This window comes from Balaenoptera physalus (genome assembly GCF_965194825.1).
Source record: "Balaenoptera physalus genome assembly, chromosome: 1".
NCBI lineage: Eukaryota > Metazoa > Chordata > Mammalia > Artiodactyla > Balaenopteridae > Balaenoptera > Balaenoptera physalus.
The window spans coordinates 4,551,007-4,567,896 of NC_138882.1; the positions used below are offsets into that span (position 1 = coordinate 4,551,007).

General features: G+C 39.2%; 1 protein-coding gene across 8 annotated transcripts in view; it reads left to right on the forward strand.

The window, feature by feature from the left end:
• The first annotated feature begins 2,324 nt into the window (after positions 1-2,324).
• The window catches only part of LOC309643253 (uncharacterized protein), a 157,177-nt gene continuing 142,611 nt past the window's right edge, over positions 2,325-16,890 (forward strand). For all 8 annotated transcript variants that reach the window (XR_014253649.1, XR_014253650.1, XR_014253651.1 and 5 more), the window contains exon 1: positions 2,325-10,777. Coding sequence is in view for 3 of the 8 variants with exons in the window: in XM_082425869.1 (XP_082281995.1) it covers positions 10,551-10,777 (227 nt within the window). In the remaining 5 variants the exon portion in view is untranslated. The remainder of the gene's footprint in view (positions 10,778-16,890) is intronic.

A 16,890-nucleotide genomic window follows, 5' to 3' on the forward strand; every position in this document is an offset into this window, starting at 1 on the left:
TTCTCAGTTGCTCCAGGAAGCAGGAAGTCCCTCCAGTAAAAGGGATGTGTCTTTTTCTATTAAGATGCAATATGTTATATAAGTCATAGGGAAAGTGAGGCCCATATACATTGATTTGATGGTTATGATCAGAAGTTGCACCAAATCTGTCTAGAATGGAAGTTTGTTTCTACGGCCAGGCCATGTCAGATCTCAATCCAAGGAACTGATGTGTTGGGGATTGAAGGAAAGATGTCAGGAAATCCAGTGGTCAGAACGTAGCTGAGTATTAAGACAGAAGCAAACTATGGCGTTGTAGAAAATTCAAGAAGTCTACCATCCACACTGCAGACTGCATCACTCTCCGTTCTTGCTGAAGATTGACTCTCTTGATTTCCTAGTCTATATTCTTGCTGAAAATAGACTTTCCTTCTTAGTCTATAGACTGAAGTGGAAATCTCTTAATCACAACTTCAAATTCCTAAGAAAAGGATTGTGACACACTGTGCTTAGATCAAGTCCCACACCTGGACCAGCACATTGTGAGCTGGGTAATAAGAACATGACTGCTCCAGATGCAAATATGTGAATGGAACTTCCTAGAAGTCTGGGGAAACAATCCAACAGCAGCTACTATATTCCTGCATCCAGCTGCTGGCAGGTGGTCTGCCCTAAACGAGAAGACATACATCCTGTATGATTCCCATGCTTCCATTACCTTCTGGATGACCTTGGATAGATTGAGCGAGTGGATTTTTTTTTTTTTTTTTGAGTATAGTTGTTTTACAATGTTGTGTTAGTTTCTGTTGTACAACGAAGTGAATCAGCTCTATGTATACATATTGGATGTAGTAGTTGTCAACCTAAGGACCAGGTCTACAATCACCTTAGTACTCAAGTTTGCACCCCATCCATTTTCTCTCTTTTTTTCCTATCTAGACCGACAGCTCAGGTTCTCATACACTTCACTGCTGGCTGTGCTCACTACATAGTCATTTCCGTCCCCACTGACTAAGAAGCATAGTTTTGTCATTTGCTTTTCATTCCCTGAGCCCATCTCTAATGCAAAAGCTCAAACTGGAAATTTCCAACATAACATTCGCCCGTTAAAGCAGCCAACTAATGTTACTATTCCCCTCATACCCCACCCCCATACACATGGAAAAAAAATAATCTGTTCAGGGGAGGGGAAAGAATGGTTCCATTTTCTTTTAAACGTTTCTTTCAAAGAATGTATTGTTCCCATTATATTATATATTACTCTAAGACAAGTCCCCAAGAAGGATTTTTTCCCCTTGTTTCTAAAGTCTTTTAAAACAATCTTTGAAAGAGCACATCCAACCACCCATTTTTCTAACTGATATTTTCACTGCTTAGTCTCAAGCTTAGAAATGTGGAGCTTCACTGGTGGAACTTTCTATGTAAATTATTAATCCAATTTAATTTAAATTTTCATAAGTTATTAAAGGAGATTGCATGTGAATAGCCAGTTTTCAGATTTGGTAAGTTCTAATTCAAGACAGTGGTAATGTGCAGGCTTTGGGTATTAACTTTCCTTAAGTAAAGCATGAAATAATTTCTTTCATCCAAGACAAAATGTGGATGGCAGATGCTTTTCAAAGGGTTTAATTAATTATCTCAATTTTAGACCACCCAAGAGTTGGGAGTTGTGTTGGAAGTGAATATATAGATACAGCTCAAACGTAATGTGATGTCTGGAAGGCCTAACAATTTTCTTAATTGAAGACCTTACTGGGTAATTTGGTGTGTCTGTAAAAGCCACATACTTACCTAGGTCAAGAGGCTGGAGTTGTAGAGTGAACTTGGATTCCTTGTGCCTTTTCTATTTTATTTTCCAGGCTCAGTAGGTAATTTCTTAAAGTTAATTGCCCGTAAAACACTTGCTTTCATTCAATAAAGTGTCATGGCCTGAGTGATATTTTTGAAGATAAATAAGAAATAAGAGAAAAGAAATCTTTGTAAAAGGAAGACCCTGGAAGACTAAAAGAACATTCAGCACAAGTTTCTATAAATACTTACAACCCCCCAAATAGGATTAAAATACTTCAATCTGACATTTCACCGTGTTACAATTACATGGATACTCAATTTATGCCAAGAAATGTAGAACAGCTTAAATTAATCATATGTGTGATATTAGAAGAAACATGAATGCCCAAACCAGAATGCAGTAGATAGTCACTTAACGGTGTTATTTGAAGACCATAAAACAATCTCACTGTTTATCAAAATGTTTCCTCTCCAAGTAGTCATTGCCAAAGATGTTCACCCCTGGATTCCCAATAGCAGAAGCTATTAAATTGAGAAATTTAAGACAAAGGTAGATCAATCTACTTCTCTTCCTTTTTCTACCTGATGACAAAACAGCCACAGGAAAACCGTGGAACACCAAAATAGTGAGTTTTGACTTTGTTCTACATGAATCATATTCATATTTGGGAAATCCTCCATGTCTGAATGTTTAACTTTTACATACTTGTAGGAAATATGGTCATCATACCCAAGAGAGGATAATAAACCAAGAAAAGTCAAAAGCATTTCAGTCACTTAAAGCTAAAAATCTAAGTTCATGAAAAGTTTTGTCTATTACAGAGTTCAAAAAAGAAAAAAGAGGCACCCTTTTTACTATGCTTGGCCTAACTATCTAAGAGCTGACCACATAGCCCAATGTGGGCTCATTGTAAATTCAGAATGCTGGAGAAACTTCCTGCTCAGATAGCTTTCATTTTCATCTGATCCTAATTTTCCCACCCAAGATTCAGACCACCCATGACAAACAAACAAACAAAATTACTACCAAGAGCTAATTTTATACTGAAAACAATTTGTATATAAATGTGTGAAACGCAGGACTGTCTGTGGACCCTATCCTTTAGGATACAAGTTTAAGGCCAAGTTAGAAGTCTTAACAGAACTTCTTACATTTTCACAGTCGTTATGGTTGTAAGTGTTGGCAAGCAGAGACATGGTGCTTTTACTATGTTGCATTAGGAGTTTCCACAAATCACATAATTTCCTAGATCTCAGTTTCTCTATACGTAGTAAAGGGAATATCAATACTTGTACCGCCTTCCTCATTGTGTTATTGTAAATATCAAATATAACAGTGGCAATGAAAGAACTTTGAGGTGTATCGAGTGCTGTATAAATAGAAGAGGTTGTCATTGGTGAATGTGTTTTCGTAAAGACATTTTAGGATTTATAATATGGTATATATTCTGGGCTTATTTAATAATATGCAGTTTAACATGTCCAATTCTGCCATCAATAACATTCATTCTTCAATAGATTTTCCTTTAGTAAGTTGAAAATAGAAATTGACCTTTTTAACGTACAAAGAAATATCTTTACGTGACAAAAACATAGATCTACTTTCTTTTTTTACTTTACATGACTGACCTAGAACAATTATAAAAGCACATACCTACAACTTTGAAAGAGCAAGTGAACATATAATCACAAAACTCATTTATTAGTCTTTATTTTATTTTCATCACTATCACATTTGGGCATTTTATTCAATTTTGTTTTCTCAACTAATTCCTTTGTAAATGAATATATGTAATGGTTGTACACTATATTTAGAATATGGGGACTCAAACTTTGAACCATAGACACAACAAATTCCAGACACATATTCTAGTTAGATAGTTCACTGAACATTCAATAGCAATATATTCTAGTTAATCTGTACAGTTGACTTTAGCTTTTAGCTATGCAAGAGTTTCTCTATTGTTTTCACTATGGAACTACGTTAATAATTTTTTTATTGTTACACTTCGGTGATTCTTTCCCCGCAAATACATTAATTGAATTCCCTTATAATTATTTATGCATTCATTCATTCAGCAAACATACGAGTGCCTATTTTATGCAACACAACGTTCTAAGCACTGGGGGAAACATATGAGTCATGTTCAGGTGGAAGGAGACATATAATAGAAAAGTGGGTTAAAATGAGATATTTTCTGATAGTATTAAGTTCTATGAACAGAAAACAAAACCAGACCTTAAGTTATATAAGTCAATAGATGAGTGCCATTCTAGAAGGAAGTTTTCTCTGAGCAGTGGCATTTGAAGAGAAACACAGGTGATGGACATAAAGGAGTCAGCCCAGGAAGATTGAGGGGAAGGGCGTTCTTGGCAGATGGAACAGCTAATCCAACAGCTTGAGGAAAGCCTGAAACTCTAGGAAGGCCGGTATGATTGCAAGCCGTGAAAGCGGGGTGGATACCAGGTGAGATCAGAGTGTCAGGTAGGAACAGTAATAGGGTGAGGCTGTGTCTTACAGGTCACAGCGAGGAATCAGGAGGTTAATAGAAATGTCATGGGAAGCAACTGGAGAACTCTAGGCAAGAAAGTGACAAGGTATATTCTGTATTTTAAAAGCTAGCTGCTGCGTGGAGCATAGATCATAGTGGGAGTGAGTGCACGTGCAGAATCAGAGAGACCAGATAAAGGTGGTTACAGTAATGGATGTGAGAGGTAATAGTGGCCGGGACATGCATAGCAGTGAAAGATGTGGGGAGAGGCTATTACATTTAAGGTCTATCTGGAAGGTAAGTCTCACAATATTCACTTATCCGCGGACACGCAGGGGGAAGGAGACTCAAAAAAATGAGAAAGCCATGTGACCTGACCAACCTCATAATTTCAATTTGTTCTTTTAAATGTAGGAAGCCCTTACTTTTACAGACCCCTGGAAGAGGAGGAAGTATGCAAGAATACTTCGATTTCTTAGAATTCCTCCAGTTTCAAGAGAAACAGATTTTAAGCCAGGGGAAAGGAAACCCATTCCCTCTGAGTGTGCGAATGGGCGTTTTCAAGGTTCCCTCAGAAGAAAGGTACTGAATCCACTCTGTCTTTATATTCTAGAACTAGGATATTAGTTCCCTTGAGTGTTCTCTAAACCACTGGACAAATACAGTGCTTTGCTGATCCATCAATTTTACTCAAAGATTTTAAAGGCTTGGGAAGCCAAGTTTAATTTATGCATTTTAATTTTTAAATGTATGTATTCAGTATGTACAATTTATATATTTCATTTTAAAATTTATTTTAAAATTTATGTGCTTTAATTTTAATGTATGTCATATATAGTAGCATTTGTAAACTATGAGGTAGAATTAAATATGTCCATGCATTTTTTCTAGATAAAATAGGAGATTAAAAAACAGGCTCCTGGGCTTCCCTGGTGGCGCAGTGGTTGAGAATCTGCCTGCCGATGCAGGGGACACGGGTTCGAGCCCTGGTCTGGGAAGACCCCACGTGCCACGGAGCAACTAGGCCCGTGAGCCACAACTACTGAGCCTGCGCGTCTGGAGCCTGTGCTCCGCAACAAGAGAGGCCGCGATAGTGAGAGGCCCGCGCACCGCGATGAAGAGTGGCCCCCCCTCGCCGCAACTAGAGAAAGCCCTTGCACAGAAACGAAGATCCAACACAGATAAAAATAAATTAATTTATTAAAAAAAAAAAAAAGGCTCTTCTGAGGACTTCAGGTTTTGCCTTAAGGAAAATAAGGGCCACTGAAGTGTTCCCTTTAAAAGATGGAAGATTTGAGAAAAGCTTGTTACAGGAGGGGACATGGAGCGGGGATGAGCCAGGCTGAAGCAGAGGGGAATCTCTGATCGGAAGTATTACGAATATTGAAGCATGCTCGCCAGGAAATAGATGGAGCGAAGTGGACAGAGTCAAGAGGCCTCTGGGTATGCTGATGAATTGGATATGAGCCTGGGAAAAGAGAAGGAAGATTTAAATATTCGGCCCCAGTTTTCTGTCTTTGGTCCCTGGTGGTTCTGTTCATGGAGATGGAAGTAATGAAGGTTACACAGATCAGAAGAGATGATGAACATATTGAGTGCGAGGTTCTGTGAGAGGTTCAAGGGGAAAGGTGTGGTGGATCTACAGCTCCTCAGGAGAGAGGTCCGGGCTGCAGTTAGAAGGATGGAAATCATCTGTACAGAGTCGTCATCAAAGCCATGGAGGTGAATTAGTGAGAAGAGAATAGAGCCTCTGAAAGACTGAAAAATACAAACACACTACAAACAAGAAGAGGAAACACAGTTTACTAAAGAGAACAAGAAGACATAAAATGATAGAAAGAAAACCAGGGACACATAGGCCAGAAGGAGAGACCGCTTCAAGAAAGAGGGAGTGACCGACTGCACAGACGTTTTAGAGAAGCCAAGTAGCAAAAAGGCATGGGATTTAGCAACACACAGTCCTGGTGGTCTTCTCAGCACAGCATAGTGAAGACACAAGCCAGATTTCAGCAGGCAGACAAATGATAGAAAAGAAAGTTGAAATTGTGTGTCATTAAATCTTTCAAGGAGTTTGTCCAGGAAGGACAGAATACAGAAGGGGGACCTGGTACCCAAGGCAGGGACCTTTAAGTATTGAAGAGAACTGAATACTTTTAAACGCTAGCAAGAAAGACTGAGTAGGCAGGGAGCTGTTGACAATGTGAGGAGGGTAGAAACATATAAGAAAAAGTTTCTGAGCAGGCAGGGGATGTAACAGCCTTGTACACGGTGAGTGATTTGCCTTGGACAGATTTGAAAACAGCTTTTCCATTGTAATGGGAAGAAATGAGGAAAGGACGAATCTTCATCTCGGTAAGTTTACTGGTGCCCCTGGGAATGAGAAGGTAACACAATCTAGGAAGATGGATGGGACAGAGACAGAGAGAGAGAGAGAGGGTGTAGAGCATTGTAGACAGTGAGAAAAAGAGCTGACTGGGCAAACAGGTGTTATTCAGGAACTAGGCAACTTTGGACATGATGTGTTTATAATAGTCATACCCTTTACAGACATTAGAATTTGATTTGGCAGTTCTTAGAAGCCCAGATTAGTCTAGAGGAGATAATCAATTGGATTCATCCAAAAATGGGTTTTACCTGGTGGGCTGGATGAGGCATCAGAAGGAAAACAGGGCAAGGAAGTTGGGGCTATTGACCAGATGCTGTAGGAATTCATAAAATGTGGACTCTCACAGAGAAGGAAGTATGAAAGGAAAGGGAAAGAAAAATGGAAATGGATGATGGATACGGGGAAAATGGAGGAGCCAGAGAGTTTGGAGGGATCAGAAAGGGTGAGAGGGAGGCGTAGTGATCAAGTTGGAACGGTTGAAGGTGGTGGTTACAGAGCATGTGGGTTCATTTGACAATTTCAAAAGCAAACCGTCCCAACCTCTACGGTGCAGGCAGGGGTGACTGCGGTGGGAGTGGAGGTGGGAATCATCGGCACTGAAGAGGTCAGTGAACCAAGATAGTAGACAGTTGGATATATTGCTCTGTGAACACTGAACTAAACTGGGGGGACAGCAGGACCAGTGATAAATAGGAAATCTGAGAACCGGATGCCCTGTCCCCGGTGGGTGAGAAGGACAGAGGAGTTGATAGGTGATGGCCAAGAGGAGCTAAGTAAGCATGTGCCAACACTGGGAACCTCAGCTTGGCCAGTGTGAGCGCGCCCCATGGTTAATCTAGACCAACAGTGGGGAGAGTCTGTGCTCTCAAAATCATTTCCCTCCTGTCCTCCAGTGTCGGACTCATTTACTTTGACATTATTTTATTTTATTTAAAAAAATTTTTGTTTTATGTGGACAACTTTTAAAGTGTTTATTGAATTTGTTACAATATTGCTTCTGTTTTATGTTTTGGTTTTTTGGCCGCAAGGCATGTGGGAATCTTAGCTCCCTGACCAGGGATTGAACCTGCACCCCCTGCATTGGAAGGCAAAGTCGTAACCACTGGACCACCAGGGAAGTCCCCATAGAGTTTATTTTAAAATGTTATTTTTAACACCTTAGCATTATCTTTTTTTTTTTTTTTTTAAGTATTTATTTATTTATTTATGGCTGTGTTGGGTCTTCGTTTCTGTGCGAGGGCTTTCTCTAGTTGCGGCAAGCGGGGCCCGCTCTTCATCGCGGTGCGCGGGCCTCTCACTGTCGTGGCCTCTCTTGCTGCGGAGCACAGGCTCCAGACGCGCAGGCTCAGTAGTTGTGGCTCACGGGCCCAGCTGCTCCGCGGCATGTGGGATCTTCCCAGACCAGGGATCGAACCCTTGTCCCCTGCATTAACAGGCAGATTCTCAACCACTGCACCACCAGGGAAGCCCCCTTAACATTATCTTACCCGATTTATTTTAGATCCGATAGCTTACTTGTGAATTGATCACTGCAAGACAAAGGGGAAAAAATCAACACATATTTATCTCATCTCTACTATGATAGGCATTATGAGGGATGAAGAAAAGAGTGAGATACAGCCCAGTCCTTGAAATATTTGCAATAGAGAAACTTACTTAGTGAAAATAGGATAACATAACATGATCACATGGGTGCTGTATGAGAAGGCAGGCTCGGAAGAGCTCTGGATGGCAGGAGGTGATGACAATTTGGGGGAAACTAAGTACCACTCAAGGAAAGAAAATATAATAGGTCAAAAAAGAAGAAGACAAAAATGATCTTCTAATTCTACCTATCTACCTATGTTTAACTGAGCCCAGCTGCCCTGTGCTCTGAGCGACAGCGGTGTGTACGTTCAACACCACAGGTGAGGATGCTGTCATATTCCTTGAGTAACTATCTCCAGTCTCCAAACAGACCCCACAAGGGTAGGCGGTGTGAACGGGAATGTCCTTTAATTGGTGTGATTGGGGCTGCAGTGGGGACACATTCAGGAAACTCCACGTGGACTCTTGATATTGCCTTGGCTGACATGGAATTTTGATGCTATTTTGGAAAGGATCCAGGATTTGCCTTATCCTGCTTTTTGATGTGTTTTCAAGCTCTAGACCGGCCGCAGGGCACCTAAGGCTCAGAATGATGTGCTGGGTGAATTTGTTCCTTCAATAAATGTGGAAGCTTCTATTGCTGCAGGATTCTGTGCAAGGCCTCTTGAGGGGCTGCAAAGGCAAATACGGCTCCACAGTTGCCCCTCTAAGGCCGATTTATAGCCACTTAACGGTAAGATGTGGGTCTGAACCAAGCGCACTTATACGACTACAGTGGATAGTCTCCATATACATGAAATATTCAAATCTGTTGCACCAGAAAGGGAAAAAAACAAACTTATTCAACACCATGATGAAAATCCATATAGTGTGTAAACTAGAGGAAAGTTGGTTCGAATCAAGTACCACCAATTACCAACTTGATGAAACTGAGTGTCTGCCTCATTTCCTCTTCTCTGAAATGGAGATAATAGAATAGCTACCTCGTTGATAGTTGGAAGGATTGAACAAGGTGATGTGAAGTGCTTGGCTCATTACCTGGCACACACAACAGGAAGGTATTTACAAGGGATGACCGCTATTATTTTGGAAGGCAATATCCCTGGTTGAAAAAGTTGACATGAAATCAGTCCAATATGGGTTCACATCAAGAACTACCATGGTAGCAAAGCATCTGAGTCTGTTTTCGCCACCAAGAAATGAAAGTGATAAAACTGACCCTATGAGTCGTTGTAGCAATTAAACAAGACTGACTGGCTCGTAGTAGGTTTGCAAGAAAAAGCAAAGCAGTACTACTCACTTTGGTGTCCCCTTCATTTACTTTACATAACTCTGTGAATCCTGGATCCAGGTAAATGAATAGAGAGGTGTTACCTGTCAGAGTCTACCTTCCTCACCTTTGACAACCTTTACACTGGGAAGCTGGGATGTGACGGTCTCTAAGGATGTGATGGTGTCTAAGGGAACTCACACCTCTAAATCTTTACAAACGCACCAGAGATTTTTACGAATCAGGTGAATTAAATAATGCTGGGATAACCGAAAAGCACCGTCTGCCTGTCCATTTTCTGGTCGTGTTGCATTATCAAAAGAGGTAAATTAAAGAATGGTTTTGGAAAAAGTATACTTCTTCTTCATCCCTGCTTAGCTGAAGCTTCTTTGATATTGTTGCCTTTTAATATTTTCCAGTGTCATTTTCCCCCCTACATTCTCCAAACTGTAACAGCCGCTCAAAAAAAGTTAATTCTGTTTCTGGGTGTCAATAATGAACAACTTAGGCTGTTGAGAACTGCAATTAAGCTTCTTTCAACATCAAAATAAACTCTGAAAATTCATCATTGAAGAAAAATTGATTTTGTGCTTCCAAACACGACTGAGTTCTGCAAAGGAATGAGATAATTTACTTTCTGTCACCTCCAAAGTTAACTGGGGAACACACACACACACACACACACACACACACACACACACACATTTTCCTGACAGGCAAACAGGCAAATCACAGACAAAACTGCAGGGCAGGGGGATAAAAAGGAAAAAAGAAAAAAAATCTTGAAAAAGCTGGGCTTCCAATCCCCTCCCACCAGCCTCTGTGAAGGATGACTTCAGTCCCTTTCTTAACTAATTCTGTCACTGTAAAATCCTACAGTCATTCTTCCACACATAAAGGACAAATAAGCTGGAGACGAGGACCCAGATGCTTTCATTTTTAACTATTCACCAATGGAGGAGAAGGCAGAATGCCTAAGCTATGTTTCAGTGGCCAATAGGATAGCTGTGTATCTCCCACATGACTCACTGCCCCTGTCTTTCACATGGGCTGTAATTTAGTTCAATTCAGAACTGCAGATAGTACAGCCTTCACAGCAGCCAAGGATGCCTGGGCACAAGTGCCTGAGTTCCGAGGGACTTTGGGAAACACTTTGCTAACTCTCTCCTGCCTGGAAACCAGGATTCTGCACCTGCCTGATGGACAGTCTGGCCAGAGCCTCGGCCGTGCCCCCGGGGACAAGGAACTAGCACAAATAACCGTTTGGAAATTGTAAGTATCCATTTCTTTCCGTCCGGTGTGTTGATGAAAATAGTTTTCTGTCATAAGCTTCCGATATGTGAAGATATTTTTTTTTTTTTTCTGAGCTACTGTTATATGTGTGTCTTGAAGGGTGTTCAGCCGGCAGGAAAAGGTTTCAGAAACAATTGTTGCATGCTTGATTCGGTGAAAGAGAAAGAATGAAAAATAAAAGTCAGGCATTCCAAGAGTAGCTGCAGGAGACTGCACCTCAAACATCGCTCCAGCGCGCTGCTTTGTTCATAAGAAAAAATGAAGGCACACACATATGTACTTACTTCACTTCTTTGCGCTCTTAATGCCTAATCTGATTTGATCTGTCCCCAAGAAAAATAAAAGACAAACTTTGCTGACTTTACTGATGAGGGCACCATCCACTCTCCAGACATCTGACAGTTATTATAATTAGCTATGAAAGACGGCTAAGACACTTGGGGGCAAATAGCTCTTAAATTCTGAACAATGGCTTCAAGCCAAGGCTTTCTTTTTATTTATTTTTTAACCACCACTTGTCATGTTCTCATCATGATAAGAGGCTGAACTGGTTTTAGGGTTTTCATCCACAAAATGTGAAATCAAGTTCCGGCAGAAGGGAAAGACTACTGAAAACAGCCAGTGCAAAGACAAGAAAAAGACAGCTTTCTGTCTCGGGATTCAGCCTTCCATGTATAAAGATTTTTTTTTTTTTTTGAAATTCCTAATAGGGTGGAGTGAGGACGTGGGGGTGGGGAGGAAGCATGCGGAAGCTGCTTTTATAGAAGAAATACTTAAAGAATAAAGGAATTTGGGATTTCTTTCTACTGGCACGCAAGGGTAGGGTTAGCATTGAAGTCACATTCATGGTAAGATTTTTTTTTTTTTTTTTTTTTTGGATGGAGTTTCAAACAGAAGCAACATACAAAGCAGTTTTTTTTATTATTATTTATAAAATAATTGGAAACAAATGGGGGGGAATGATCCTGTACTATTGCTTTCTTTTTACACTCAGCGAGGGGAATCCAGCAATGCATTATGCCTTCACTTCTAGAATCATCCAAATCCTTAAAAAGTTATAAGCTAAGTCTCCTAAGAAATTAAAAGGTAAATCAAACCGATGCGATTTTTTCACGGATGAAGATCTGGACCGGCAAAACCTCCGACCCAAAGGGAGTTTGGGAGAAAGCCCTGTCCTTCTCATTTTTGAAAGAGAATATTAACTCCATCAATTATGGACAGGAATTATTCAAAGGCTCCAGACATAACTAATTATGGCTTAAAGAGATCTGCCAGAGCAGAGCTCGTGTTCTCATTATAAAAGTCCAAGACGTTAGGAGTCATTTTTTAAACAGGACTTGGACACACGTTTTCGCATCATCTTTTTTAAATACACCATTTTTTTTTTTCTTTGTCTGCTCTCCTGTTATCCACACCTCCCCCACCGCCGCCCACTGTGCGCCGAGACACCTGAAGGCCAGACATAATGATCAACAGAGCCCCAGCCTGTCTGGACCCCAGCCAGGTCCCCCCTCTACAATCAAGGAGCCCTGCACGCAATGCATGCCCGGCCTCTCCCACTGCTCCGTGCAGATCCGGGATGGAAGTCTTACACAGACTGCGGAAAGATTAAAGACAACAATATCCCCTTTCTCTTACCCCAGACAGCCTCGATTTTTAACCCTTTCCTTGCCTGGAAAACCAAGACGTCTCCTCCGTTCCAATGCAAGTCCCCGGGGACCCTGTAACACACACGCACACTATTACACAGATGCCCACGCCTCATCTGGTTATAGAAATCGCATCTCCACAGACCCGCCGGGGTATTTTAGGATTAACAGCAGTGCTCACTAAACAAAACACGATTTGCTGGTGTGGGAAATGCATTTTTGAATGAACTTGAGCTGTGTGAAATCTGAAGAAAGTCAAAGGTCTGTGGAAAGATTCTTGCAAACCTTGCGGAAGGTTATACCATTTCTAATGATACTCTTCTTTAAGCATCTCTCTCTCTCTCTCTCCCACACACACACACACTCCAGAGACACACTCAGCCAGGCACGTATATCATTCTATCGCAGAGAAACCCAGGTTTGTGATGATGTCATCACATAGAAAATTTCGCCTTTGTGGGCAACATTTTCAATCACCTAATCAATCGCCAATGTATGCTGGGTGTGTGCCCATAGGAAGTTCTCATGTTTGTGGGGTTAACCGACACCCACAGGAAAGGACTATTTTATTTGCAGCTATCTTTCTTTTGAAGATGTGTTATGGGGCGGTATGGCCATATTTATCAAGACATATGTAGTCAGGCGGGGTTTCCTGGTTCTGGGAAGCCTTATTAACATGCTGGTTGAACATTTCAGAGGTGGCTGAATTTCAATGATGCGAATAGGATGTGGAAATGGGGAGCATTTTGAAATCATTTGGATAAAAAATGCTACGACACTGATCTCTGTTATGACTTGGTGATTTTTATTTGACACTCAAATTTTTGTAACCTATTCAATCATTTTTACTATTTACTATTGCATAGAGAATTCCTATACAAATGATTCTTTAGAAGTAATGCTCTTTTCATGTGCTTCGGGTTAGATGATAGTAGGATTAAAATTTTGTGGGCTGGTACAGCGTTTGTATTTATTTTCAAGTCTATTTTATGGGTCTTAGGCTAAACAGTTATTCACCAAGCAAGTGTTCAGAGTTTTAATGATGTGTATATTTAAGTACATGATTCTATTTTACTTAACTCAAATAGAACAAAGTTTAATAATCTTAACAAAATACATTGCCATATCTGAGATATAAACATAGAACAACTGTATATATATAACGTCTCAATTACCAAGTTTTGGTCTGTAGTTTAAATTAATCTTCATTGATATAGAATGACTGGGTATACTTACCAGTTCTTACATACCAAGTATTTGACACACTATTTTCTTAATTTTGGAATTTGCTCTTAATATTTCTTTCTTGCATACTTAAAAAAGGATTAATTTTGAAAGGATTTGCAAGCCATATGTACATAAGCAGCAGTATTTATTTGTCAACACACAAATTAATGAGATTAATTTTGCTGATGTAGTGTGTGATTCTCTTAAAACAAGTGAAAAAGCGTTTTGTTCTTTTTTGCTTTCGTGTTACTATTATTGACAAAAGTATATAGCCTAAAGAACAAACACATTTTGTAGCTAGAAAAAGCAAGCTACACAAGTTAGGTGACATTCTCTGGGGTAAGACTGCAGTGTGAACTAATAAATAACTTTTCTGAGAAATCCTTGGACCTGACTCTATAATTTTTACGTAAACAGTTCTTCCAAAATATAGTGGAGTTCTTGCCTGAGGATGAATTATAAAATTGTTTTATCAAAGATTAAAAAGTGAGCAAGTAGTTGGATTTAAATTTCACCTACTTTCTAAAAACAAAACATAACATGGCCCGCTGGGGATACAGGTTACTAAAAAGGCATCTTTCAAAGAAAAGAAGATAATGGACTTGATTGAAATAGTTGAACTACGTAACGCCAAGAACAAATGGTTTTTCAGAGCATAACAGAGAAAGAACAATTTACTATAGGACAGTTTATTCTTCTCACACAATAGTATTGATTTATTTGAAATGGCAGAACAAACATAGTAAATATACAAAAACAACCAATGACATATGATGTCAGGGATATATCAAGATTCTGGTGTTTCATATATTAGAATATACTTAATTCGATTATTTATTGGAAGAGTTTAGTTAAAACCTGTACTCTTGCTTAACATGTGCTGATATTATAATGCTGTATTTTTGGACATGTATGTAGTACATATAGTACATGTAAATGATATATTTGAACATAGTCTTATGGCCAAAAATAATTGTTAGTATTGTATTATAACCAGAGTTTTTAAAACGCTCTTGAGTTAGAATATTAACACTTTAATACAACGAAATTTGGATGGCAATGTCAGCTACTTATGTCTGTGGTCAGATACTGGCTAAATTAAGGTAATGATGATGTAATTATTGCAAATGCCTCATATCAAAAATATTTTGATTCTGTCAAAACATAGGACTCTCATTTGACAAACAGCACACAATATTTTTTTTCTTTAATCTCTGTTACCATTAGGAAGATGATTTCTGAGAGTAGACTCACACTCATAATTTCTCTTTATGAAAAGAGAGATTTGGGTTTTTTTTTTTTAAACTTAGCCCTTAGGCATTGGGATTGGAATTATTCTGAGTAGATGCCTGGGCACTGCACAGAGAATGCACAGGAACCTACCGCCAGTCTCAAGGAGGAAAGAAGGGAAACTGGTTTGGTTGCTTCATGCCTCAGATTTTATCCTTCCAAGCCCACATGCAGGCTGCACTCAAAATCCATTTGAGGGAAAACTATCAAAGTCATTTTCACAATTTTCAAAAGGTCCACGGTCCCGTTGATACCCCACGAGGGAGACGTGTCTGAAGAGTGATTGAACACCCCTATCGCTGCCTGAGACTCAGTGAAGCCCAGGGAGGTGCTGGGGTCAGATGGGCTCATGAATCACAGATAGGAAATGAACTGTGTATCGCATATTTGAGGCTTAAAGAGGAACGTTGGGGATATTTTACCGTAAACAGATTTGGGGTTCATTTTTGGCACTTCTTTTGAAACATCAAGCCTGCAGTTCAGCTGAAATAACTTTTTATATGTATAGCTCAGACCAGATGGCCCTGTGCTCCTTTCTTATTTAGATGAGATTTTTCCTTTCAATAACATCTTTCTTCCTGACCTGCTTAAAAATTCCAGCGAATGAAATCAGCACAGGATTTTCAATTCTAATTGACCATGTGCAGAGGAAGGACCAGTGGAGAAATCAGTGGAGTCATTGTGAGCCTCTCTGCCTCAGTTTTGTCTTTGTGTTTTCCCCTTGCTAGCGCATCTAAACAAATTGAAAATATTTAATTTGTACTCATATTAATATAGCTGCAAGGTTAATGCTCAATACAAATTATTTGAGTTGGCTGTTTCTGCCATTTCATCACAAGTCGTTTTTTTTTTTTAAAGTTATCATGCACTTCCACAGTCTCTCAACTAGCTGGAAAGCCATGTATTGGTTAAAAAATGCACTGAGATTTGGCATAATGGTTGAATTAAGATGAAAGAGTGATGATGCTAAATTTATTTTTCTTGTCACTTGAATAAATCATCATTATTGGAATATATATATATATATATATATATATATATATATATTTTAAATTTACCATGAAAGTATCCATTATCTAAAATTCTTGGTTCATTATACGTATAGTTATTATATAAAGAAAAGTATATTTTTCTGGACATTTCGTTTGGACTTGGATTAGTAAAAGATATATCAAGAAATGAAGATAATCTGCAGAGTCAATGTAGCTTAGCAAATCATATTTGCTGTAGAAGTGGGCATGTGAGTTCTCAGTTTTTTTTTTCTATTTGATAAGTTCTTGAATCAATTTTCTTCAGAGTTTATTTATTACTGCAAAGAGCCAAAGATGTTCTCTTTTGAAAAATTTAATTTTAGAATGTGTTAGATGAAATTTTAACAGTGTTAGATGAAAACAAGCTTTCTTTCTGAACTAATTATTTTGACTAATAAAGATAGAAAGAAACACATACCAAAGGGGCATATTTTAAAAAATGTATGATAGAGATAAGAAAAACCCCAAATTAACTACCAGTGGTATTGAAAATCTATTGGCCACATAGCAGCACTGTCTCTGGAATTCTTTGCTCATTTTTCTTCAGGTAACCTTTTATCTCAAGCCAGTCAACTAGTTGTCAAAACTGGGATACCTCACCAGAAGCCACACTAGTGGAATTGTTTGCAAAATGCGTCTTGTGACTGATAAGATCAATTAGAATTTCTTTGCCTCCAAATTACACAAAAACTAAAGTGGAACTGCCCATGGAATTCACAGCTATGAAGGCGTGTTCTATGCCAGCAACATGCGAAGTCAGTTTGTTTTGAACCTTGTAATTTAAATTTCTGAGATGATTGTCATATATACATATATGTATATAACTGTGAGTCAATTTGTGTTACTGAAATATTAGAACTCTCACTATGCCATTAAGTATATGTGTTGATTTCTA